The sequence below is a fragment of the Tupaia chinensis genome, unplaced genomic scaffold (assembly GCF_000334495.1).
Source record: "Tupaia chinensis unplaced genomic scaffold, TupChi_1.0 Scaffold147010_1, whole genome shotgun sequence".
Classification (NCBI taxonomy): domain Eukaryota; kingdom Metazoa; phylum Chordata; class Mammalia; order Scandentia; family Tupaiidae; genus Tupaia; species Tupaia belangeri.
This window is the reverse complement of record NW_006206863.1, coordinates 43975-71553: the sequence shown is the minus strand read 5'-3', so window position 1 is coordinate 71553 and position 27579 is coordinate 43975. Positions and strand designations below refer to the sequence as shown.

The window sequence follows — 27579 nt, the reverse complement described above, 5'->3', positions numbered from 1 at the left end:
GGAACTATGGAAAGAGAGGCCAAATAGCCACCAGGTGGCGACATTTCAGAGGGATTCAAGCAGCAGAGGAAAAGACCATCCCCGTTTCAGCTAATTGTCCATATTTATGTCTAAGTCAGTTTTCCCTCGTCTATGGAAATGTAAGCCATAATTCTCATTCCTTTGCTCTTCTGGTCTTGTAGCACTGCCATTCTTGCCCAGAGCTGCGTTGGGAACTGTTTGGTGCTCTAGCTACTCTATCGTTACCAGACAGAAGAGAGAAATGATGCTGAGTATCTTTCTAGTTCTTCAGATGTTGGGCTTCTAATTCCCATACCACTGACCTGCTGTTTCCCCTGCTATGCCCCATAGATGGAATTAAAAGTATGAGGGAAGAAGCAAAAATAACATTTTTTTAGACATCAGGCATTACGGGAGACATTTTATATAATCATTTCATTTAATTGCCACAAAACCCTGAGAGATTAATTTCATCATTATTTTATACATCACCCTCCATCACCAATTAATAACATAGGCATGGACAGTCTTGTTTCAGGTACACTCTACCCAATACCACTGGATTATTTTTAGGCAAGTCCCAGAAAATATTTCATTTTAAAATACTTTATTACAGGGGCTTGGTGGTGGTGCAGTGGTGACACGTATGGATCTGCATTGGGTGGAGGTGGGGAGTTCTGGATTTGTGTCTGGCGGACCTCTCTGAGCATTCCTGGTGCTCGTGCATGTATTCATGATCTGGGTCATCTGGAACTGAGGATGGATTGTGGCACAGGGACCCTATTGGGAGTGTCTCCTCTGTCTTTCTTATGGAAGAAATGGATGATTAAACTTAAATAAGATACTTTTTTACGTACCTCTAAAGAGATGAGAACATTTTAACACAACAGCAATACCATTATGTCACTAAAATAGTAATACCTTAACATCATCTCATGTTTAGCCAGTGTTAAAATTTACCTGGTGGTTTCATTTTTATTTTTTTTTTTAGATTGCAGTTGACTCATTTCAATCAGGATCCAAACAAGGTCCATAGATTGCATTCAAAGTGATATGTGAGTCATGAGCCATTTTACCTAGGGATCAGAGAAGAGCATCTGTTCAGTATTTAAATAAAATTATCTAGTGAGTCAAACATGTAACCAGATATTAGAGATACAAAGATTAGGCAAACATAGTCCCCGCCCCCCCCAGGGAATTCAGGCTCGTGCTCCTCTAAAGCTGTATTAATAGATTATGTATCACAAGACTTAACACATTATGCTATCAGTATGTGTATATCTGTCTTCCCAGATAGATGTTAAGTTCCTTAAAAGTCAGTGGCCATTTCAAGTTCAATATTACATTTCTGATACTGCGCATAGGCCCTGATACACAGTACGTCTTCACAACTATGGGGAACAGGGTTTTGTCTGGCTAGGCAGTGGTGGAAAGCAATGAAGAGTTTCAAGCAGAGCAGTGATATGCTAAGGTTTTCACTGGAAGTAGGTAACAGATTGCCAGTTAGATTGGAAGCTTAACAGACTAGAGGTAGGGAGGAGACCACTGCAGAAAGTCTATGCTAGAGAGGGTGAGAACCAAAACTAAGCATTGGCAGTGGGAATGGAGAGAAGACAGCTTGGGGAGTTATTGAGGATGTGAATTGGCAGGATTTGGTCATTTCTTCAATGTAGCAAATAAAGAGATCCAGGCTTGGGTGATAGTGGTACCACCAACAGATTCAGTGTAGAGAAGCAGGTTTGGGGTGGGGAAGACGAGCTCAGTTTTGATATGCTCAGGTTGAGGTGTCTGTTCAGGAGCTCTGACCTGTCAAGAATTATGAAACCAAAACTCAGGAGAAAGGCTGAGAGTGAAGATCTACAAGTCATGAGTGCAGCTCAACGAGTCATGAGTGTGTAGATGGAGTTTAAAAGTAGATGCCATTGGGCCAGCAGATGGCATAGTCATTACATTGCTGGACTCCCAAATGGTCAATCGTGGTTGAGTCTTGGACCCAGTGGCTTAAAACTTACACTGAGCACATACACATGCATGCCCAAGATCCCAGGAGGAGAACGGAGGAGAAGGGATTGTGGCATGGCCACCCCCCATGGGTGGGTGTGGTGGTGATTTCTCACTTTCCCTCTCACTGTCTCTGTCTTCTCTCTCTGGTGAGTTCATGTGCCCCAAGGCAAAAACCTCTGGAAAAGAAAAAAATAGATGCTGTCATTTGGAGACAGGATATGCAGTGAAATAGGATGGAACCCTGGGGAACCCTGACAGAGTTGAAGAATGAGAGGCTCATAAAAAAGAAAAGAAAAAGCCAGGGAAACTGGAAGAAAATCAGAAGAGCATGATGCCACAGCAGCTAAGGGAAGAAGGAGCTCAGGAGGGAGGGAACGGGAAGGCTTGACACTTTAAAGGCAGGTAGGGAGGTGATGGTACAGAATAGTCCAGTGTGGCTAGGATCATGGAGGAGTGGCAGGAGGAGAGCTCAGAAAGGCCAGTTGGACCCTCATTCAAAAGGGTCTTTGTCAGCAGGCTTCATTCTGTATGTAAGGGGGAGTCATCAGGGGCTTCAACTAGGAGTGACATGGTCAGAGTGGGTGTTTTAGAAAGGTCAGACTGAGGCAGTGTGGAGGTGCTGTGGAGGAGGAGCTCATTGCAGTGAAGTAAATGGACATTTGGGCTGTGGAGGAATGGACAGTCTTCCAAGATCTTTAGTAGGTACAACTGGCAAGCCTTGAAAAGAGTAGCTAGCTAACACTCCTTGAGCACTTACCATGGGTCACGTTCTATTCTAAATGCTATGTGAGTTATCTTACTTAATCCTCACAACCAATTTACGGGGTAGATAATATCATTAATGTCATTTTATGTACCAGGAAACAGGAACAGAGAGATAAAGCAGTGTGCCTAACAGCTAGTAAATGGCAGAGCCTAGATTCAAACTGAGGTGGTTTGGCTCTAACCCATACTCACTAACTTCTGTATCACTTTGCCTTCATTAGGGAGGGAGGGAATTAGTATTAGGGCTAGCTGTGAGTTATCAGACATCCAAAATAACAGTGGATTAAACAGATAGAAGTTCATTTGTCTTTTATGTTAAAGCCTGACGGTCTTACTGTCCCATCATCTCTATGGCGTGACACTTGTCCTCAAGGTACTAGGTAGAATTCCAGCTATCACGTTCATGTTCTAAGCAGCAAAATGCCCAGGAAATGGGGGGGGGGATACTGTCCCTCAATATCTGTTCTCTTTGCTGCAAGAGAAAATCAAGTACTCTGACATTTGCCTGGAGAATGCATGAAGGATGCTATCGCCACCGGTTAAACTAGTACATGAAACCTTTTAGGCCTTTATTGTTTGCTTGTTTTCCTTTCATTCCCCTGGAAACAAAATCCACTGGTTTTATTGGTTTGTTTTCTGGTGTGCTGCTCCATTTCTGTCTAACCACGTAATTCTAGTGGGGGCTTCCAAGTGTAGTACTCTGTCTCCTTAGCCACAATCGATGTGATTGGCTGAAGTGTGGTCATATGATCTCATTCAAGACAATCAGAATCCTTCTCTTTAATTTCTTTTTTTAAACTTAATTGGGGGAAAATATTGTGTCCTACTTTTGTGGCCCAACTGTGAGATATGCAGCCAGAAACTGCTGGTGGCTCTTTCACAGCCACAGGGAGAAAATTTGTTTAAGACAGTACAGTCAGCTTGCAGGATGACAAATAGCAGATTCCTATTGATGTTCAAGTCTCTGATCTTACTTGTCCTTGAGGCCCACCTACCTACGATTATGTGAGACCTGTAATAAATTCCCTTGTCCAAGTTAAAGTTGTGCTTCTATTACTTGCATCAGTAAAATCCAGATTAAAGCTGTGCTCTGAACCAAGTGGTAGCAAGTGTTAAAACACGATGCTTTGTGAGGCTGACCCACATGGAAAGGTTCCAGGTGTGCTGCCAGAGACTCCCGGAGTATGCCAGGCACAAGCATATCCATGATCCGAGACTAGCTGGGGGTAGATCATGGCATCAAGACCCTGTTGGGAGTGCGCTCGCTCTCTCTCTCTCTCTCTCTCTCCCTCTCACTCTCACTCTCACTCACTCACTCATGGGAGAAATAAACTTAACAAAAGAGAAAAAGCTGCATTCTAAAAGATAATTCTGAAATTACTGTAAGTGCATTTAGAGTCTCTGTGTGTGTGTGGAGGGGTAAGGTTGGGGTGGAATGTAGTAAATAGTAACCAGGAGCAGAAAAATAATTTACGAGACCATTTCAATAGTCTACATGAAAAATAATGAGAATGTGAACTAAGACAATGTCAGTGGGTGCTGTAGGTCCTGGCCAGGCTTGCCATGCTCAGTTTCTTCTGGGCCTTGGATCAGCTGCCCCATCTACAGGCTGCTCATCTTTCATGGCTGCAGTGCTCATTATGAGCATATTGTACTCACTATCCTTGGGCATAGTTGTAATAGCTGCTTAAAAGTTTCTGTCAATTCTAATATGTCAATCATCTCAGGGTCAATCTTGATTGACTGCCTTTTCTTAGGGGTTACATTTTCCCATTTCCCTTATATCCAGTCATTTTGACTTGTTAGGACATATAGAGAGTCAGGATTCCATTATATACCTCTGAGAAGTATTGATTATTTTGTTTTAGTTGGTAGTTAACTTGATTGAACTCAAATTCTGCACTTAGTCTCTCCCTCAAGAAAGGCAGCAACTAAAATCTCTACTCAGTTCTTTTAGCCCTGAGTTGTTTGGAGACTGAATTTGCATTAATGCATAATTCAAAGATCTGCCAGATGGTTGGGCAGAGTTCATACATAGAATTGAGGCCTCTACCTACCAGGCTGTCTCCACTCCAGGATTTTACTCCCACGCTTTCCAGCTATTGTGGAAACCCTGAACTCTGTCTTCTGGTCTTCAAGCCAGAAGTTCAGTTTTAGTCACCCATCCGGGTACTGATTGGGGACCTTCGTGCAGCTAAAAGCCTTACAGATGGAATCTCATCTAGTTCTGTTCCCTTCCCTTATGTATGGATTCTTTTTTGTTTCTGCCTGCTTTGAATTGCTTGTCAAGGTAGTTGTTTGTAATATTTGTCCAGAATATATACTTGTTATACCTGAAGGAGGGTGAGTTTGATAGGAGCTACTTGGTTATCTGTTGGAAGCCAGAACCTGTCTGGTCACTGTTATATAACCTGTGGCATATTTAGCAAGAATGCTCTAGTGATGTGCTAAGAAATTGTACCCATGTCATTGATTGTAGTCAAGATACAGAACATGTTAAAAAAGAAGAAATTGTACCCAGGATCTGGATGTTAGATCTAGATCACACGGCTTGATCAAAGCAGCTTTTATAATCACAGAAGCTAAATGTAATGTTTGAGAGTATGAGAAGCTTGATAAGCAAGCCGCCACTTGGGGCTTCCCATGACCTGAAATAATCTTGTCCTAGATGGGCAGAAGCCTACAGCCATCAACTTGAGTGCTTCTCCCTCTACATGAGGAGCTTCACTCATTAAATATTCCTTATCCAGCTATCTCTGGATCATTTGTGCTTAAAAAAAATTAAAAGACAGTATTTTAATTTATTGTAGTGAACTCTAATTTCTTTCACGTTTATTGCCCTTGCTAGAGGGCACATGTGCTTGAGAGAGAGAGAGAGAGAGAGAGAGAGAGAGAGAGAAAGAGAGAACAACCCCACTCACCAATGGAGTGTGATCACCTTGCAATACTTTTTCCTGCGTTTTTCCATCCCATCAGAATTTGGGGCATACATGCACACATGCCTGGTGTGTTCTTCAAGCCTCTGGGGCTGGATTCAAACCACATTCAGCCAGGTGGGAGTTGACTCCCAATGCACAGGATATAACCACTGCACTTTAGGACCAGCCCAGTGAACTGTGATTTCTAGTTTATAGACCAGAATGATAGGCCAAGAACCCTGCTTCATCCTCTGCCATGCCTAGTATCCAGGATGCAGAGGAATGGATAGCTTGAAAAGATTTTTAGTAGGTTGAATGGCCAGGGATTAGTGACAAAGTATATGGGGGGGGGGTAAGAGAGAGGGTAGGATTTAGCATATCTTTCAAGGTTCTGTTTTGGGCATATGGAGGAATGATAAATACAGGACAGGAAAGATAAAAGAGAGCAAGTTTAAGGGAGAAGATTCCATTTTGGTCATGTTCGAAGTACTGGGGACATCCAGGCAGAGTACATAAGAGTCTGGAAGACTGGAAAGAAGTCTGGGATTGAGAGAGCAATGGAGGAATCACCAGTAGATATGTGAGAGATGAAGCTATTGGTATAGATGATATAACCAGCTAGCATGTGCAGAGTGAGAAGAGAACTGATAACAAGGCCTAGTAGTTCAGGGGAGAGTATAAGTCTCCACTTTTAGGAGACTGAATAGCAGCCAGAAAAGTGAAAGACAAACCAGGAAAGGTGGTATACAGAAACCAGGGGTGGAAGGAGATAGTGGTCAATTGGGTCCAATTGAGAAAAAGTAAATAAACCACATTCCATTGGATTCAACAACTAAGATCTTTCTTTACCTCAGACACTACAGTTTCAGTGGAGTCACAGGGAATGTGACCAGCTTGCAGTGGTTTGAGGAGTGCATAGGAGTGGTAGACTGTAATAGATGGCCCCTGTGTAGTCCCCACTCTTGAATCTGATGTAAATGACAAGTTTAACTGTACAGGGAAGTAATGCTACTTAACTTCCAAGGATAGATTGTATGAACCCTTGCAATTTTTGCCTTACTCATTTGGAGCCCTCAGCAACATGCATGAGATAGATTTTACAAACACACACACACACACATACACATACACAATGCTGCTGGCTGTGAGTTCATCGTTAATGAATTAACAATATGATACATTCTGAAAAAGAGGAAATTTGCTGATCTATATGTGAGGTCACTCTAGAAAGAGCTAAAATAACATATTTAGTGCATGACGAGGCTGTGCAATAGATGGAAAAGTGATTATGGCCTGGCCATCATGGCACAGGTGGTAGGGCACTGCTCTGCAATGATGGAGCCATATGGAAGTCCATGCTTCAGATCCTGAGTTGATCTGAGATGTGCTGGACATGTGTGCATGTACCCGTGATCCCTGTCGGCTGGAAAGCTTGCAGGGAGACTCATGGTGTGCTAAGACCCTGTCAAGGGTCTGTTTCTCTATCTCTCCCTGTCTGTCGCTCTTATTAAAAAAATAAATAAATAAATCTTAAAACAACTAGAAAAGCAGCTAAATTTATGGACTTATAAGATGATGACTTTTTTTAAAGTATAGAGGACAGTATTATTACAAGGCTGAAAATCATAGAAATTTATGGTCATGTTAACCAGGATCAGGAAAATGTTAAAAACTTTCTCAGCTGGTGTTTTATTGGGTTGTCTGTAAAGTCATGATGCATGTCTTTGCATAGAAAAATATATCACGACTTTCCTGATGCCCTACTATTATAAAGAGATACTGCACATAATTTGTAATTTTAAGAAATATACATTAAATAAGGTGTCTTGAACCAGAAGCACACATAAAACAAGGTTATATATGAATTGTTTTAAGGAAATGGCACCAAAGGCTTATAAGAATCTAATCCTGTATTTCCACTAGGAGCAGTGGCTTGTAAATGCTAATTCTTTGGCCAAGATGACTTTAAAAAATGTAAGTACCAAAAATAATGAGAATCAACTATATACACAGACACAAACACACATACACACACACACGTATGTATGTTTCAGAATACTTTAATGCAAATTAAAGACATCTTAACATTTAATATGTACATATTTCAATATGTCTCTCTAAGATATTGGTTCTCAAAGTGTGGTCTCTGAAGAGAGCACCTGAGACCCTTTCTGGGTGTCTGGAAAACCCTCCTTTGTCCAATTATATATCTCTATGAGACTACATATCTCTTCATATACTCTAAAACAATGTATTACAACGTTAAATGCAGAAGCAGACAGGAAAACAGGAAAATCTAAGAAAACATTCAAGAGACATGCAAAAATTTTAGATTATTTTTTGTTTTGAAAAATGCAGTTGTTTTGATAAAATTTTATTTTTGATAATTTGTAGTAGGTTTATTGTTTTTAACTTTCAGTTTTGATTTCAAATACAGTAATTGTATTTGAGGAGTGCAGAGTATTGATAGATATATAACCTATATTAACAGAAGCTCTTTAGAGTCTAAAATATTAATATTTTTGCCATGTATATATAATTTCATTTTTAAATATATCATGAAAATAACTGTCACTGGGCCAGCCAGGTGATGTGGTGGTTAATACACTAGGTACCACATGGCTGACAGAATTGTTTGAATGCTGGACCTGGCGGCTTGAAAAACATGCCAAGTGTGTGTGCACGAGTGCCCCAAATCCCCAAAGGAGAATGGGGAAGGGAATGCAGTGTGGCTATCCCCACATGGAAGTGATTTTCTCTCTCTCTCTCTATCTCTCTCTCTCTCCACCCCCCCCCAGACTGGCAAGCATAAGCTGCCTATAGCTAAAATTAAAAAAACAAAAGGCAATAGTCATCTTACAACATTGAAAAATAAGCAGCAGATAAGTTTAATATTGAGAGTAGCCTTTGTTGGACTCTCTTTTCTCAGTAACAGAGAGAGAGAGGCTGAGACTGTCATGGCTGATGAGTGGGGCACCTGCTTTATGCTAGTTTCCTTTTATCTTCCCACCAAGTTAACCATTGCCCCTTTACAGAACTTTTGTGTATACACACACACATGTATACACACATATATATGTATATATACACACACACATACAAATAAATAAATATGCCAGAGGGCATATATGCTTGCTGGAGAGAAACAGAGAGGGAAAGGGAGAAAGCACCTCTCCCAGTGGGCCACAGTCATGCTGCAGTCCCTCTTACTTCATCTCTCCATACTGTCAGGATTTGGGGCTGAAATGTACAGGTGCTCAGTGTGTTTCTCAAGCCACTGGGCTGGAACTCAAACCACGAGGTTGGTCATGTTTATGTCTCCCCCTAGACATTACTGCACTTCCTCCCACTACAGCGCTTTGTAAAACGTGTCAAAAGGTGGCAGAGTAGGCCAGCGGGTGACATGGAGGTTAAAGCACCTGGATCCCACATGGTCAACTTCCTGGTTTAAGCCCTGGACCCAGTGGCTTGAAAATCATGCAGGGTGCTTCTGTGTGTGCCCCCAAATCCCGAGAGAATAGAAGAACTGTAGCATGGCCATACTCCCGAGAGGTGATTTCTCACTTTTCTTCCCTCTTTCTCTCTCCCTGTCTCTGGTAAGTGCATGTATCCTATAGCAAATTGGGGGGGAAAAAAAGTGGAGGAATTTAAAAATCCCAGAAAGAACTAATACAGAAAGAACAATACTAGAAGTAAGATTATCAGAGCTATTTCCTATAAGTGTGGAATTCTTCACTAGCTTTACTTTTTAAAAAATTTTTAATTATAGACTCCCAGGAAGTTGCTAAAATAGTACATGGAGTCCATATACTTGTCACCAACCTTCCCCTGATGTGGTATTTTATTTTATATCATAATATCAAACCCAGGAAATTCATTCTGGTACAACATTGTTTACTAGGATATAATCCTTACTCAATTTTCACTTGTTCTACATGAATTCATTCATATGTGTGTATATGTGTGTTTAGTTCTATGTGATTTTTATCCCAAATATAGATTATCCAAAACCATTTAATCACCTCTCTTGTTCTTCTCTTTTATATTTGCACCCACTCTGCTCCATCCTAAATTGGAAATGATTAATCTGTTTTCCACCATTTCTAAAATTTTAAAATTTCAAGAATACTATGTGGAAAAGATCCAATCAGAAAATGAGCAAAAGATATGAACAGAAGAATTTCACCAACCTCAGTGGTACATGCTGCCAAGATGTGTGCTCCAGGGACAAGCAGTTGGCATAATGGACTCCCATGTAGTCGACCGCGGTTTGCATCCCAGACCCGGTGGCTTAAAACTCATGCCAGGCATGTGTTTGTCCATGCCCAAGATCTTCAGAGGAGGATGAAGGAGAAGGGACTGTGGTGTGGCCATCCCCCCAGGGGGTGATTTCTCGCTTTCTGTCTCTCTGTCTCTGTCTTTCTGGTGAGTGCACATGCCCTATAGCGAAAACCTCTCCAAAAAAAAAAAAAAAGATGTGTGCTCCATAGGCTGTGATTTATTGAGAGGCCTGGGTTCAATTCCCAGTCCAACCTAAAGGCTAGGTGCAATGGTGTGCACCTATAATCCCAGGGACTTGGGAGACTGAGGCAGGAGGATCACAAGCTGGAGGCTGGCCTAAGAAATATAGCGAGACCTTGTCTGAAAAAGAGCTGGGTGCTTGTAGTCCCAGCTAGGAGGCCAAAGCAGGAGGATCACAGCAGAGTGAGACTCTGTCTTAAAATATAATAATAATGGTATATAAATGGAATCCTATACTGTGCCATCTTTTGGACTGACTTTTTTTCTTTTACTAAGTGTAATGTTCTTTGGGGTCCCTCAGGGTTGTTGTGTGTATTGATTGTTTGTTCCTTTTCATTGCTGAGTAGTATTTCATTGGATGCATGGACCAGTGTTTGTTTGTTTATCCAGTCACTAATTGCAGGACATTTTAGTTGTTTCCTGGCTTTGCTATTAGAAAGAAAGCTGCTATGAACATCTGCATACAGGTTTTTGTGTGAATATAAGTTTTCATTCGCCTACGTAAATGCCCAAGAGTACACGTGTAGGACATATAAGTGCATGTTTAGTTTTTTTTCTGGAGAGGTTTTTGCTATAGGGCACATGCGCTCACCAGAAAGACAGAGAGAGACAGAGACACAGAAAGTGAGAAATCACCCCCCTGGGGAGATGGCCACACCACAATCCCTTCTCCTCCATTCTCCTCTTGGGATCTTGGACACGTATGCACACGTGCCCAGTGTGAGTTTAGGCCACAGGGTCTGGGACTCAAACCATGGTTGAATACATGGGAATCCAGTGACATAGCCATTACACCAACTGCTGGTCCTGCATGTTTAGTTTTTTTTTTTTAATTTTTTATTATCATCATAATCTTCTTTATATTACATTGGATTACATATAACTTTACAGTGTATTACCTGCATGTTTAGTTTTATAAGAAACTATCAGAATAATTTCCAGAGCCCTACTATTTTCTCAATAGCATTATGTGAAAAACCCAATTTCCTACATCTTTACTGACATTTGGTATCACTTTTTTATTTTAGCCATTCTGATTGGTGTACAATGATAGCATTTTGTGGTTTGTATTTACATTTATCTAATAGCTAATGAGTTGAACATCTTTTCATGTTCTTCTTTGCTTATGTATACTCTATTTGGTAAAATTCTGTTCATGTTTTTTGCTCATTTTCCAATTGGATTATTGGATTTTTTTTTTAACATTGACTCTGAGAATTCTTCATATGCTCTAGATATCAATCCTTTGTTGGATATATGGTTTGCAGATGTCTTCCCCCAATCTGTAGCATATTTTCATCCCCTTAACAGAGTTCTTTTATAGCACAGTAATTCTGAATTTTGGTGAAGTCTAATTTGTAAATTTTTTTCTCCTCTTAAGGATGTCATGTCTTTTAGAGTTTTGTCTGAGAACCTTTTGGGCAAGACCTAGGTCCCCAAGATTTCCTCTTGACATTTTCTTGTTAAAGTTTCATAGTTTTTATATTGTACCTATAAGTATGGGATTAATTTTGAGTGAATTTTTGTCATGGTTGAGGTTCAGATTAAAGTTAATTTTTTCTTTTGCCTATGAATGTTCATTTATTCCAGCACCATTTTTTTTGAGAGGTTTTTGCTATAGGGCGTGTGCACTCGCCATACAGACAGAGAGAGACAGAGAGACAGAAAGCGAGAAATCATCCCCCAGGGGGGATGGCCACGCCACAATCCCTTCTTCTCCATTCTCCTCTCGGGATCTTGGGCATGCACGCACACGTGCCCAGCGTGATTTTAAGCCACTGGGCCTGGGACTCAAACCGTGGTCTACTACGTGGGAGTCCAGCGACATAGCCGTTACACTAACTGCTTGTCCTTTCCAGCACCATTTTTTAACTATCCTCGTTCCAGTGAAGTTTTTATATGTTTGTTATTATTTTTTTTATACCTTTGTTAAAAATGTTTTTTGTATTGGTCTGTTTCTGGGATCTCTATTTGTTTTCTCTGATCTGTACTAGCTGTCATCCTCCAGACTTTCTGAGTTATTCTTCTGCAGAGAATCTTCTTCCTTTAGACTCTGGACATCTTGGCTGGATCCAGAGAGCCTCACAGACCTCCCAACTAAGCAGATATGTTTCTGACACAGACACCACCTGATCTAGAGGAATTATTTGGTTAGCTAACAAAGGGGTTTATTCTCTCCCATTCTATATGGGGAAGAGTAGCCTAAGACTACTGACTTCAGTCAAATTCTCTATGAAGAGCCTGGGAGGGGGTTTAGGTAATTCATCTACAGTGATAGTTAGAGGGTTTGGGAAAGTGTTTGATGCAATTATGACACAACATTTACTATGCACCAGGTAGTCTTTTAAAGACTCCACAAATGTCCATTTAGTTAATCCTTATCACGACCCCATGAGGAACTTACTGTTAATCTATCCATTTTACTGATGAGAAAGCTGAAGTACAGAGAGGTCAAATATCTTGCCTAAGTTCATACCCCTTGAAAGAGAAGGAGCCAGAAGTTCAGGAATGGCCAAATCATGTCCCTCTTCTCCTTAGCCAACCACCCAAACCCTTCACAGGCAACCTGATTGGCCACCTTTATGCACAGTATAGTCAGATTGGAATCAAAATACAACTTGTTTTTGAGAGAGAGATTTTTGCTATAGGGTGCATGTGCTCACTGGAGAGAAAGTGAGAAATCACCCCCCAGGGGGGATGGCCATGCTGCAATCCCTTCTCCTCCATTCTCCTCTCAGGATTTTGGGCATGCACACACAAGTACCCAGCATAAGTTTCAAACTGTTGGGTCTGGGACTTAAACCATAGTTGACTATGTGGGAGTCCAGTGCCTTAATCACTATGCCACTAGTTGGCCCCAAAATAAAACTTCTTGAAGAGCTGAGCCAGTGCCTGATTCCCAAAGGATGTATTGAGGAACATAGCGTAATTTGTACAATATAGCAAAATGTCCAACTTATTTAAAACTGAATTTATGATTATCTTCTCTTTCATCATTAAGTCACTGAGGGTTGCTGTGTGCTCATAAAAGGAAGATTTAGGGTAGCCAAACAAAGAAGTTGGTGATTTAGTCTTGTTAAGAAAAATAAGAATATGATCAGGTGAGTACTTCAAGATGTGGTATTCAGCTAGGGTAAAGGAAAAGTGGTGGGGGATGTGGATGTGGACATTTACAGAAGCCTGTGTTCATCTTGAGGCTCAGTTATGCTGTTGGTCTTCAGCAAGAGAAGTATCTGTATTTGCTGAGAGGAAAAAGTATTGCTGTGATCAGCCATTGCCCCTTGTTCTCAAAGGCGTGCTAGATCTAGAGAGCTCATTTCTGCTCAGCGTCTTAGGGACAAGCTTTCTTAGGCAGTTTGCTTCACTGTAGTCAGAACCTTTCCCATTTCGACACTTCAGAAATGATGCCTGAGAATTTTGAGGTTACCATAATACATGTTTCCCTAGCGTTACCCACTGGACACTGAAGACCTAAGTAATCAGTAGACATCCAATAGAGAGGGTTTGAGGGTTCTGTCACCATTGCTACTGTTTCCAGCTAGTAGGGAAGTGCTCAAGTACCTGTGGTCAGGCAGATTAGTCATACCACAAGTCATGGATGGAAGAGAGTGGAGTCTGCTATTTCAGTTGGCGGTTGTCCAGACAAAAGGTTATTGTGGTACTTGCATTAGGATGGTGGCAAGGAAGTTAGGAAGAAGTGAATCAATGCAAGAGATATTTTGGAGGTAAAATAATGGTACTTGATGACATAAGTGGTGAAGAAGAATTCAAAGATAATGGCCACCTTAAGATTTGAGTTGGGGCCAGCAGATGGCATAGTAGTTACATCACTGGACTCCCACATGGCTGACCACAGTTCTAGTCCCAAACCCAGTGGCTTGAAACTCACACCAGGCACATGTGCATGTGTGCCCAAGATTCTGGGAGGAGAATGGAGGAGAAGGGATTGCTGCATGGCTACCTCCCCTGGGGGGTTATTTCTTGCTTTCTCTCTCACTGTCTCTGTCTCTTTCTCCCTCTCTCCAGCAAGTGCTCTAAGGCAAAAACCTCTAAAAAAAAAAGATTTAATTGAGTAACTGGTGAATGATGGTGTCATTCACTGAAAGAAGAAACCAAATTAGGAACAGGTTTTCTAGAGCTCTGTTTTGACTCTGTTTAACATGAATTCCTCATTATTATTGTTCCAAGTTGATGCATGGAATAGACAGCAGATTCAAATGAGTCTGGAGTTCATAGAATAGGTCAGAGTTGAACATGAAAATTTGGGAAATGGTATGAAATATCATGGAAATGAACAATAAAATATTAGAACTGAATGATAGTGAAAATTTTGCTTTTCAGCAAAGCTTGTAGAATGCAACTTAAACAGTAATCAAAAGCAAGTTTAAAGTTAAAGTGTATATGTTTAAAAGGAAGAAAGACTGAAAATATATGCAGTAAATATCCAATATCTAATAGTAATATATGATAAGTAAGGTAGAAAGGAGGATCTAGTGAAGAACAGGAATTAATGAAGTAGAAAACAAAGAAACTATAGGGCCAGCAGGTGGCATGGTGGTTGAGGCACTGGATTCCCACAGGGCCGACCATGGTTTGAGTCCCAGATCTGGCAGTTTGCTTTCTCATTCTCTCTCTCTCTCTCTCTCTCTCTCTGGTGAGTGTATGTGTTCTATAACAAATCTTTTAAAAAGTAATAATAAGTAAAATTAAATAATTCTTTTTTTAAAAATAAAAGACTAATGAACCTCTGGAAAAATGAACCCAGAATAAAGAGAAGTGCAAAAAAAAAAAAAAAAACTGGAATATGTACTAAATGCCACTGAATTGTACACTTTAGAAGAGTTGAAATGGTGACTTTTATGTTACTTTTACCCCAGTTTAAAAAGTTTGGAACTAAAAAGGGAGATATAATTATGGATAGAGTACAGAAATACCATACCAATTGATATGATGTCTAGTAATTGCTTTAAAAAATACTTCATCAAAATGTGGCATGTTATAGCTGAAACATTATACAAAATATTGATAATTCTTGAAGCTGGATGATGGGTACATGGTAGGAGAGGTTTATTGTACCATTCTCTATACTTTAGTATGCATTTTCTTTTCTTTTTGGAGAGGTTTTTGCTATAGGGCACATGCGCTTGCTAGAGAGAAAGAGAGATAGAAAGCAAGAAATCACCCCTCAGGGGGGATGGCCATGCCATAATCCCTTCTCCTCCATTTTCTCGGGATCCTGTGCACTCACGCACATGCACCTGGCGTGAGTTTAAGTCACCAGGTCCGGGAACTCGAACCGCGGTTGACTACATGGGAGTCCAGTGACATAGCCATTATGCTAACTGCTGGTCCCTACACTTTAGTATGCTTTTGAAAAGTTTCATTAAAGACATTATCCCCTGCCCAAATCACTTGAAAACGTTAAGAAATTTGGAGAATTACTAAATTCTGGGTCACCCCTAAATATTAAAGTCTGTAATAGCTCAGAATCAACGAGTATTATAGGCAAGTTAAGAAATGGGGAAGGGCCCTAAATCTGAGCCTCTGCCATCAGAGTAAGTCATGCCATAAGCCACCTCCCACTCTACTGCGATTTCTGTGGAACGTAGTCTTTGATTTGGCAACTCTGCTTCTTGGAATGTTGCCTCAGAAAATAATTGGTCACACATGCAAACCTGTATGTGAATAAGGATGGTCTTCTCAATGGGTTTATAATGGTGAAACTGTGGAAATAAGATAATAAGCAACGCTAAGGAGGCTGGTTTAATACATTGTGGTTATAAGGAAGTAACTAGATAATAATGCCGTTATGAAAAATAATTTATTTAAACACCCTGGAACCTAGTTTCTTCACTTTTAAATGGAAAAAGCTAAAGAAGGGTAGAAAGAAAAGCTTGTACTCCTCAACTAGTTTTATAAGGCCAGCAAAGCATTAATCCTAAAATCTGACAAGGACATTACAAGAAAGGAAAATTTCAGGCAACTGTTTCTTCTGCCCATAGATATAAAAGCCCTAAACAAAACATTAGCAAATTGAATATAGCAGTAAATAACAGTTGTAATAAATCAGGACCAAATTGGTTTTATTCCAAGAGTGTCTTGTTGGTTTACTAGAAAACCAAAGAGTATAATTTAACATATTAACAGATAAAGGGGGGAAATATGTGTGATTGTCTTAATAGACACAGGAAAGGCATTCAGTAAAATTCAATATCCATCAATGATTTTAAAAATATCCAGTAAATTAGGAACAGAAGGAAACATCTTTAATCTGGTAACTGGTATCTAACAAAACTCTTCAGCCAGCATCATGTGTAATGTTGAATTGTTGTAAACGATCCCCTTGAGTTCAGGAATAAGACAAGGATGTTCCCTTTCACCACTTCCTGTACTCTAGATCCTAGCCAGTGCAATAGGCAACAAACAGAAATAAAATGTATATAGATTGAGAAAGAAGAAATAAAACGATTACATTTACAAATGATGTACTAATATATGCAGAAATTTCTAAGGAAGATACAGATTAAAAATTAGAAAATTATTAAGCCAGATTAGCAAAATCAATATTCAGAATCAATATCAAAGATCAATTATATTTCTAAGTGCCATCAACAAGCACTTAATAAAATGTAAACAAATACTACATTTACCGTAGCATATAATATCAAGTACTTTGAACTAAGTTTAGTAAAGGACATATACAACCTCAAGTGAATGCTATAAAGTTTTATTGACATTGTTAAGTGTTTGTGAGGATGTGGACTAACAGGAATTCTGATACACTGGTGGTGGAAGTAGGAAATGGTACAACCTTGTTATACAGTTTAATAGTATCTAGTGAAACTGAAAATACATATGCTCTAGGAGCCAGCATTCCACTCCCAGATATGTAACCTATGTGTGTACATGCCATAAAAAACATGTTCAGCCAGGCCTGGAGGCAATTTGGGAGGCTGAGGCAGCAGAATAACAAGTTCAAGGCCAGCCTGGGTAACAGAGAAGACCCTATCTCAAAACAAACACACACCTCAAAAAATTGAAAAACCTAACAAAAAACATGTTCATAGCAATGTTTTTCATAATTGCCCCAAACTGGAAACAATCTAAATGTTCATCAACAGTAGAATGGATAAATAATTTCTTATAAATTCATTGAATGGAATGGTGTAACACAACACTGAAAATGATGAACCAATGCTATATGCAACAACACTAGATCTCAGAAACGTAATTGTAAGGGAAATGACCCAAGATACAGAAGAATACACATATTATAGTTCTGTTTATATAAAGTTCAAAAGCAAAAACTAGTTTGGGGATCTACATTTGAAGCAAGAACATAAACTTTTGTGAAAAAAGGGGCAGGAACCCACAAGGATTTCTGGAATTCTGGCAGTGTTCTATTTCTTGATCTTTGTGGTAGTTTGATTTAATAACTTGTATATGTACCTTTTATGCAGTGTTCTGTCCTTCCTCCCCTTAGATTTTTTTTTTTTAATTTGCTAGAGGGTGTGTGGGCTGGCTGGAGAGAAACAAAGGGGGTCTAGGAAGTAAGAAAGCACTCCCCATGGGGAATCAGCAATCCCTTCCCCATTTCTGCTTTCAGGTTTGGGGCATGCACACACGTGCCCAGTGTGTATTTCAAGCTGCCAGGTCTAGGATTCGAACCACCCAGTCAGCTATGTGGGATCTAGCCACCTTAACCACCATACCACCACTGTCCCTTAGAAGTTTTTTTTTCTTAAGAGAGTTTTCTTTCTTTCTTTTATTTTTTTCTTTCTTTCTTTCTTTTTTTAATTTTATTTAACTTTTATTTATTATTATTATTTCATTTGACCAGAGAGAGACACAGAGAAAGAGAAATTTAAGCCGCTGGGTCTGGCACTCGAACAGTGATTGGCCATGTGGCAGTCCAGCTCTTAACCCCCAACCACTTGCGAACCCACAGCACGAGCCCAGCATAAAGTTTTTAAGCCACTGGGTCCAGAACTCGAACCGTGGTCAACTATGTGGGAGTCCAGTGACATAACCATTATGCCATTTGCTAGTCCCAGAATGTTTTAATGCAAAGATACTAGGATTGAGCTCAGGGTTTATTGTGAGAATGAAATGAAATATAAAACCACGTAGAGCTCTTTGAATATGCCTGGCTCTTTGTAAGACCTTAACAAATGTTAAACTATCTAAACACCATGCAGGTTTGCTGTTATTATTTTCTTATTTCTTTTCAACCCCTTCCCTTTTCTGTCATATTTGCTGCCAGTATTTCTCAGCTTGCTGTTTATACCTTATTTCTGTTAATATTATCATGTGAATTGTTGATCTTTTCCCCTATACTTGTCACCCTCCTTAAGTCATTTTCTGTATATATTTATGAATGATAGAATGGGTGCGCACACACGTGATGAGAGAGTGAAAGAGAAAGAGAGAGGGAGAGAGGGAGAGGGAGAGGGGAGCGCCCGATACAGGGGCTGTGTATGCAATGATCCCCCTTCCTCCAACCCATTTGATATTGGGCACTCACACAATGTGTTTCAAGCCAGCCAGGCCAAGGATTCCAATGGCAGTCACCATCGGCCTCTCTTGAGCAGTATATGACCTCTGTGCCATGGAACCAGCCTTTTTTAAAATCACTCTTAGCATAGAAAGGCCTCTTTGATCCAGAAATTTAATATTAATAAATATCAGGACCAGCAGATGGTTGTGACTGGACTCCCACGTGGCCGACCGTGGTTCAAATCCCAGACTTGGTGGCTTGAGGCTCACACCAGGCACGTGTATGTGCGTGCCCAAGATCCTGAGATGAGAATGGAGGGGAAGGGATTGTGGTCATCCCCCTGGGGAGTGATTTCTCGCTTTCTGTCTCTCTGTCTCTCTCTGTCTGTCTGGTGAGTGCATGCACCCTATAGCAAAAATCTCTCTCAAATATAAAAAAAATAAAATGAATATGTATTTTACTGCACTTTTAAAGGGGTTGCTTTTTAATATTTGCTTTTGTTAATTCCTTTCACAAAAATTAGAAAATATATTATTAAGAATAAGTACACAATAGCAAAATGTTTACATTTACTCTTGAATTTATCTGAAATTCATATTCAGTGTCATGGGAAGAAGTAAATTCCTTCCAGTTAGGGAATGAAGTTTCCCCTAAGTACCACAAATTGAACAGTTCATCTCTCCCACACTGACTTCTGCTGCTGCCTCCTCTCATATGTGTTAAATTCATATCGATTTGCACCAAAGCATAGACTGGAAACATGGTATTTGAACCAAATGTGCTAAAGCAACTCTGAAGTGGGGAGGGGGTGGTTGCCAGGCAGCAGGAGGGATAGCTGCAGCAAGGAGAGGGAGAGGAAATAAAAGTGGGGCCAGCAGGTGGTATAGTGGGTAAGGCACTGGACTCCCACATGGGTGACCACAGTACGAGTTCCAGACTCTGGCTTGAAAATCATGGCAGGCACATGTGCCTGCATGTCCAAAAATCCCGAGAGGAGAATGCAGGAGAAGGGATGCGGCATGACCAACCCCCTTGAAGGGTGATTTCTCACTTTCCCTTTCTCTGTCTTTCCCTGTCTCTTTCTCGTGCGAGCACACCTGCCCTATGACAAAAAAACAAAACAAAACAAAACAAAAAAACACGCCTCTGTCAAGTAAGGGTTCTTCTTCTTTTATTTTTGCTATAGGGTACATGCACTCCCCAGAGATATAGACAAGCGAGAAATCATCCCCCCTGGGGGGATAGCCACAGCACAGTCCCTTCTGTTCCATTATCCTCTCAGGATTTTGGGCACACACTCACATGTGCCTGGCATGAGTTTTAAGCCGCTGGGTCTGGTATTCAAACCAGGGTCAACTACGTGGGAGTCCAGCAACATAACCATTACATCATCTGCTGGTCCCCCAAACACAAGGGTTCCTTAAAGATTTGCTTTGTGTGCAGCATACAAGCCACTAGCTGCTATGACATTTGGCTACTTATGTAGACCTCGATTTCCTCATGGGTCATATGTATAAATAATAACACCTACATGACAGAGCGTTGTGCACATGTAAGCCAGCTCGGGTCAAGAACACAGGCTTTAGGATCAGTCTGGTATTTCATCCCTGACTTCACCACTAACAGTGACATGGCCCTAAGTAAGTTTTTAAACTTTCCAGCCAGTTTCTTCATCTGAAACATGTGTCAATTAATAAGAATTAAATTAATATTTATAGTAAGTTAGAAATAGTAATTCCTATCTTAAGGGATTTGCTATGAGGATTAAAAAGCTAATAATGCATTTAAAGGACCTGGCACAGGGTAGCTGGTGCAGAATTAGCTTTCAATGAATCACAGTAGTGATTTTCATTTTTATCACTATTATGGGAGGATCAGGAAGAGAAGGTTCAGCAAAGGAGACCAAGAAGCTGGCACCACCAAGACCCCCATGGAAGGGGAAAGCCGTGAGAGGACTGCTATGGAAACAAGGGAAAATGGTATCGAGGAGGGAGGTAGTGCAAAAGAAGGTCACTCAAAGGCGAGTTTTTCCTGACCAGACAAAAGAGTAATTTTCATCGCTTAGCGGTGAATGAGAATGAAGGGAGAAAGGGAGGGAAAAAAATGATCATTTTAAATGAAGGGGATTGCACACAAAATCCTTCAAAAGCTGCCTTTTGCTTAACCTCATTAATAAGCCCCAGTCTTCCAGTTAGGGAAAATATGTATTTCCTGGAACCAGCAGTTAGCATAATGGCTATGTCACTGGACTCCAGCGTAGTCGATCGCAGTTGGAATTCTGGACCCAGCAGCTTAAACTCACGCCCGGTGTGTGTGTGTGCGCGTGCCCAAGATTCTGAGAGGAGAATGGAGGAGAAGGGATTGTGGCATGGCCATCCCCCCTGGGGGGTGATTTCTCGCTTTCTGTCTCTCTCTGTCTTTCTGGCGAGCGCACTCACCCTATAGCAAAAACCTCTCTAAGAAAGAAAGTACGTATTTCCTGAATAAAGGAAAAGCCAGTATTACACAAGGTGAAATAAAAAAATATCTACTTTGCAGCATTTTGGTGAAATAAAAATTTAGACAGTTTGAAGTTTACACAAAAGAGGATTGGAAGGGAAGAAAATTACAGAGCAGGTTTTCAAAGCAGATCTACACTGAACCTTCCAGCTAACCCTGATGAAAAGGGTGTGGTGATAGGCATAGCTTTTACCCCCGCCCCCCTTTAGGTTTTTCTATAGAGTGGATGTGCTTGGAAAAGAAAAAGGGAAAGTGAAAAATCACCCCCTAGAGGAGACGGCTATGCCACGATCCCTACTACTCCATTCTCTTCCTGGAATTTTGGGCATGCGCACACATGCCTGGTGTGATTTTCAAGCTGGCTATGTGGGATCCAGCACCTTAGCTTCCATACCACGAGCTGGTCCTTATTGTCTCTTTTGACTCAACCATTTTCAGAAACTATGATAGCATAAAACTGTCTCTCTGAGTAAATAGCATTTGTAGAGTACAATTGAGGCAACAGAAGCAGAAAATGGAATGATATTTTTTTTTTTTTTTTTTTTTAGAGAGGTTTTTGCTATAGGGCGCGTGCGCTCGCGAGACCGCGGTTGACTACGTGGGAGTCCAGCGACATAGCCATTACGCTAACTGCTGGTCCCATGGAATGATATTCTGATCTGGAATCAATGAATGAGCAGATTCCCTCCCAAGGTAGACTAATGGAGGAATAAAGGACTTAAATCTGTAAGAGCTGGGGAATGTTGTGGGGATGGAGGAGGTGGCTTGGGGCCCTGACCAGAGCCTCCTCATACCTGGTTGTGGAAGATAGGTCCTCTTTGGCTCTGGAGAGATGGAAATGGCTGCTGGGGGGGTCAGAGGTACCCCAGAAGGTGACAAGGAGTGGGCCTCTTAAGACTTTGTTCCCAGTCAGTTTTCAGCTGAAGGGCCAGAGGCAGAGGTGTCCTCCCAGTCTACTGACCAGGAGGGCTGAGGCGATAGAGGCTTAAAGCCGACATGGAATACTCTGGGGGTGGGAAAGTGATGATGGGCAGGGCTCAGGAGGCTGAGCCTCCACCAAGAGATGAACGTGGCTCCAGGAGAGGGGGTGGTTTGCAAGGTGAGATTGTACGGAGATGGCTGGAGCAGGATCAAGAGGCTGGGGAGGAGCAGAGCAGGGGGCAACTTCTGGAAGAAGCACTTCAAGGCGGGTTCTGGGTGGGGCCCAGGGAAGGCTGACTTGGGCTTTTTGTAGCACTTTCTGGGTGCCCTCAGCCTGCACCACTTCTTTTGTCCCTATTGAGCTGGCCATCACCTGCTAGCATGATCAGTCTCAGCACCCTCCCTTGGAGACCACATAGCTCAGGGTTCTGCTGAAACCTGTGAGTGTGCAATTCCTACCCAGCTTCCTGCCTCTGTTGGGTCTAGCTGTAAAGTCTCCAGCCTGGTCCTCGTGTCCTTTCCCTGTGTCTTATCTCCCTAGGCACACAGCTCTAGGCTTTGCCACCCCACCATACCAGCTCCCACTACTATACCTATTGCCTTCTCAGCCTGGTGGAGTTTATTTCCTGACCAACCAACTCCCTCAGGTCTGCATTGATTTCACTTCATTCCCTGCCTTAAATGAGTCATCTCCCACCAGTCTTGTCTTGCTCATGAGGTTAGTGACTGATGTACCTATAAGGAACATGGGACCCTCAGGGACAGAGGTCACAGATCAACATTTATCATCCTCCAATCTAAAGCCAAGAGATGCAGGGCAGGTGTAGGCGCCCCTTCCCAAAGTGAGCAGGAGTGGAGCCTCTGGAATATTCATGTCCTATTTTTGCTGCCCCCAAATAGTCAAATTTATCAGGATACTTTGGCGAAGAAACCGTTGGGCATTATTATCAAGTGTGTGTAGTGGTTGGCTCTATGACCTAGGAGACAGGTCGGTTGTGATAAGATGCTCCTTGGGAGATACTCAGCTCATTTCAGCTTCCTTTCTCCTAATAGGTAAATGGATTGATAAAAACTCCATATTACCTTATAAGCTCCCCTTATAACTTCTCCAGTTCACTTTATTTATATTTTAAAAAATTTTGTCAGAGAGCATGTGCATGTGTCAGAGAAAGAACAGAAAAGTGAGAAAGCCCCCCCCCCCCCCAGTTCTTCTCTGCTTTCAGATATTGGACATGCATGCATATGCACGCACATGCACCTGGTGTGGGTGTGAGTGTGTGTGTGTGTGTGTGTGTGTGTACGTATGTGTATCTAATTTGTTTTGTTTTGCCTTTTTTTCTATAGGGCACATGTGCTCACCAAAGAGAAAGAGAGAGAGAGATCACTCCCCATGGGGAATGGTCAAATTAAAAATAAATAAATGAATAAATAAAATTAAATTAAATAATTATTTTTTAAAAAAAGAAAATGTAAGTTAACACTATCAATGAAAAAAATGCTATACAACCCTCAAATAGCTTAAATATAAAATGACTTTCTAACTAATAGAAGTGTTGGCAAGGACATGGAACAACTACAACTTATAAATTGCTGTTAGGAATACAGTATGGTATAGCCAATTTGGGAAATAGTTTGACAGATTTATTCAACTTTAAATTTTCTTCAGCTCATCAACAGATACAGTTGGAGCTAGCAGGTGGTGTGGCGGTTAAGGTGCTATATTTCCGCATAGCCAACATGGTTTAAGTCTCAAAACCAGCAGCTTGAAATTCCCTCGTTGGGGCATATATGCCAAAAATCCCAGGAGGAGAATGGAGAAGGGATTGGCCATCTCCCCTGTGGGGTGATTTCTCACTTTTTCCTTTTTTTGAAGTAGTTTTTTCTATAGAGCGCATGCACTTGCCAGAAAGACAGACAGAGACAGAGAGAAAACGAGAAATCATCCCCCAGGGAGGATGGCCACTCAGCAATCCCTTCTCCTCCATTATCCTCTTGGGATCTTGGGCACGCACGTACATGCACAAGGCATGAGTTTAAGCCACCAGGTCTGGGACTCGAACCACAGTCAACTACGTGGGAGTCCAGCAACATAGCCATTACTCCAACTTCTGGTCTTGACAGTGTGTTTTAAAGCTGTTGAGTCCAGGACTCTACTGTGCAGTTGGCCATTAGGAATCCAGATGCCTTAACCACCGTGCCACCAATTGACCCTATTTTTCCTTTATCTTCCTAAAAGTAATATGTACACATGCATTAAAACACACACACACACACACATATATATATATATATATATATACACACACACACATATACACATATACATACATATGTACATATATATGTATGTATATGTGTATATATATTAATTGATATAGAAATATACAAGATAAGTTGGTGAAAAATACACAGTATAGAAAAACACTTATATCTGACAACCTTTATACATATATATATGTAGGTATCCATGTACAGGGAAATATATAGAAAGATATTCACCCAAGGGCTGACAATGGTTATAGAAAGACTAAGCATGGAGAGTCTCAGGCAATTTGTACTTGAGCTTTTGTACTTTCCTTCATTTTTTTGAAGGTCTGACAAAGAGATACTCCTTTCATAAAAAGAATAAAGCCACCAAAAAACAGATACACACAGAGAATAAACCCTTAGGCAAGCAGAGGAGGGAGCAGGGTCAGAGATCAGGCCATCCCTCTCCACTGTGTTGGTCCGTAAGACCAATTTTTCTTCCCACAGTAAAACTGCTTAGTGGATTCATTGATGCAGTTGGAATATGACCACACCACCCCTGTTCTTCCTATCATCAGACTCTGAATATAGTTAAAGGTTCATTTGGGGGTGGGTCTAGCACCTTACTGTGGCTCTGATAGGTCACTCTGGTCTCCAAGGACCTCTGTTGACTTCGCTGTGTATGTCAGCTCCTTAGAATGATAATCAGTTTCTCAAAAACCTGGGCCTTACTGCTCTCATTGTCACAGGTTTCTTTTGAGTGCTCCTATTCACTGTAATATGAACTTTTGCTTCCTGGATCTCTGCATATCCCCAGGATCATCATTCTTATACCCAGAACCACCACTGGTGGAGAGAGACTGAACCCCGGAATTACTGAGGGAATTAACGATCAGCACTTGCTCCTGGGTCCTGGCCCTACCTGTGAGGGGAGGAGCACCTGAGGATGAAAGCGGAGGGTCCCAGGACTCCACCAAGATCACATCCTCACCTGAGTCCTAGAGGGCCTCATCTGTCTCTATCACGGTACAGTTGTGGTCAGCACTGCCCGTTGCTACTGGCTGGGGGCCCTGCAACGCCACAGGACTGGCTTCCCTCTCATTGTTGGCTCAGATCTTTTGGGCCTCTTGCATTTAATAAAAGTGCCATCCCAATCCTCTTCCTTCCTTTTCATCTCGATTAATTCCAGAAGCTAGGAAGATGCCCCTTATCTTTTGTGTACATCCTGAGAAGCTTAAGCCTGAAATACAGGTCCCTAGTCATCTCAGCGCCTAAAAGGAGCTGGTGCAGGCGAGTCTGGTTTGCATCTTTCTCAGCCAGGATACCTGTCTGAATAGCATTCTGGAGCTGCACCTTCTAAATGGATCATATAAAGGGAGGCTTTCTCCCCTTGTGCCTGCAGAGTGTTAAAAAATTTACCATGAGCTGTCACACTGCTTTCAGACTCGCCAAACGTCAGTTTCATGTCCCGCAAAAAATCTGCCACACTTAGTTGGAGTTGGCCACTTGGAGCAAACGCGTGACTTCCTGGGTAGGGCCCCTAAGGGGTTTTCATCAAGTGCTTGAACTTTTCCTCTTCAGACATGCTCCAATCTGGCAGGACCCCATTTGGATCAGCCAGTTTTCAAAGGTTTCTTCCCCTTGGGCTGAAACTACCCTCCCTGAGAACAACTTCATGTTTCTTTCTGCCATGTTGACCATTAAATGACCAAGACTTCTCTCCAGAGACCTCAACATGGAATGGGCCCAAGGGGGCAAGGGTGCATTCCCCTGGCTGTTACCCACACGTGCAATGATGCTAGCCATGAAAGACATCTATATTCAGGGTATCTGAGTATAACAAGAAGTTCTAGGCTTTTAGAAAAGCATAATATCTTCAGGAATCCCCAAAACAATGGTTCCTGGTCTTTGCCTTACTTGTATTTCAGTAGGGACTGTAAAGAACACAAAAAATAAAAAGGTCTGTAAGACCTAGGAGGGAAGCAGTCTGCAGTCAGTCTCCACCTTCCTGCATAACCTGCTGTGTATATTTTATATTGCCCACTACCCTAAAAATACCCTGCGGAAGATGGGCAACTGCAACCCGCAGGGGCTAGCAGGTGTCCCTGTTCTAAGCTTATCTTTTACACCCATCCCCACTTTCCCGTCTTCCAAGGAAGGGCTATGACTATTGCTTTAAATTTTAGTAGAACTGGTGTTTGCAGCCACGATTGGGCTATCAAAATAGAGCTCAAAAAAAAAAAAAAATAGAGCTCAATGGGTTATGTCTCATGGATCTTTGGTAATAAGATTGCCATTAACCCTCATGGTCTCAGGTTTCAACTATACCCTCTTCACAAAGTTCCTCATTATTTCAGGTTCTTACACAAGTTCAGTAACTAGTGTTAGCCTTTATTTCACTTCCCAGCCTTTGCAATAGATGCTCAGGGGATAAGCTCGCCTCTGGGGTACAGTCAACCTCTGCCTGCTGGGGGTCGCAGATCCCAGGGCCTCAAGACTGCGCCTGGGCAGAGGAAACGAAGGAAAGGGTCTTAAGCACCGTCACTAGTTATCCAGTTACCACCCGCCCCCCAACACCACCTCTGCGGTCCCCAGGTGGAAAATTCCCTCCCCCACCTCGGAATACAAGTGAAAGCGACCCACCCACATTACATTTTCCCCAAGAGACCGTCTGCCTACCAGCGCTGCAATCTGCCACAGAGAACTTAAGTTCACATTTGACTTTGATGGCCTGCCATGGAGAAAGGGAATGTAAGTTGGGTTATCCTCTCACGCCCATATTCCTGCGCTAGAACAGATGAGGAGATGCTAAAGGGGGGGAGGGGTCAAGGCAAATAGTCCCCCACAACCCTCCCCATCCCTTGCCACCTCCCTGACCCCCACCCCCTTCCAGTGCAAGCACGTCCTCCCCTCCACAGCATCCAAGAAACCCCCAGGAGACAGCAGGGCTCCTTCCCCAGCTTCCCAGTTAGCAATTCTCCAAGCTGACTGCTGCCCGGCACTGATGGTCCCTTCTCTCCCCTGCGCTCTGGGCGATCACGTCGTCTTTCCTTACCTGGGCTCCTCTGGTGGGCTGTCTTCAACAGCGCTGTTTCACCTTCCGGTCCCCACAGCCCTGAAAGGGGAACAGGATGGCGCTTCCTCAGCCGCTAAGCAACCAGGGGGCAGCCCAATCAACCGAGTAGTTTCTCACTGACACCCAGCCAG

At 41.9% G+C, this 27579-nt stretch overlaps 1 protein-coding gene and 1 long non-coding RNA gene across 3 annotated transcripts; both read right to left on the bottom strand.

Moving 5' to 3' along the window:
* Positions 1 to 695: 695 nt before the first annotated feature.
* On the bottom strand, positions 696 to 27555 carry LOC114006324 (uncharacterized). 2 transcript variants are annotated; one of them, XR_003548062.1, is made up of 3 exons: positions 27428 to 27555; positions 27052 to 27103; positions 696 to 1076 (listed from the first exon to the last, which is right to left on the bottom strand). It is a non-coding gene; the product is annotated as an uncharacterized LOC114006324 (long non-coding RNA). The 2 variants fall into 2 exon arrangements; XR_003548061.1 differs by lacking the exon at positions 696 to 1076 and adding an exon at positions 26799 to 26875.
* LOC102494798 (zinc finger CCHC domain-containing protein 18) lies at positions 24996 to 26178 on the bottom strand. Its single transcript, XM_006172375.1, is given in 9 exon segments — positions 24996 to 25066; positions 25069 to 25157; positions 25159 to 25474; positions 25477 to 25560; positions 25563 to 25725; positions 25727 to 25863; positions 25866 to 25917; positions 25919 to 25977; positions 25980 to 26178. Coding segments are annotated over 9 exon segments (1170 nt in total).
* Positions 27556 to 27579: the final 24 nt, after the last annotated feature.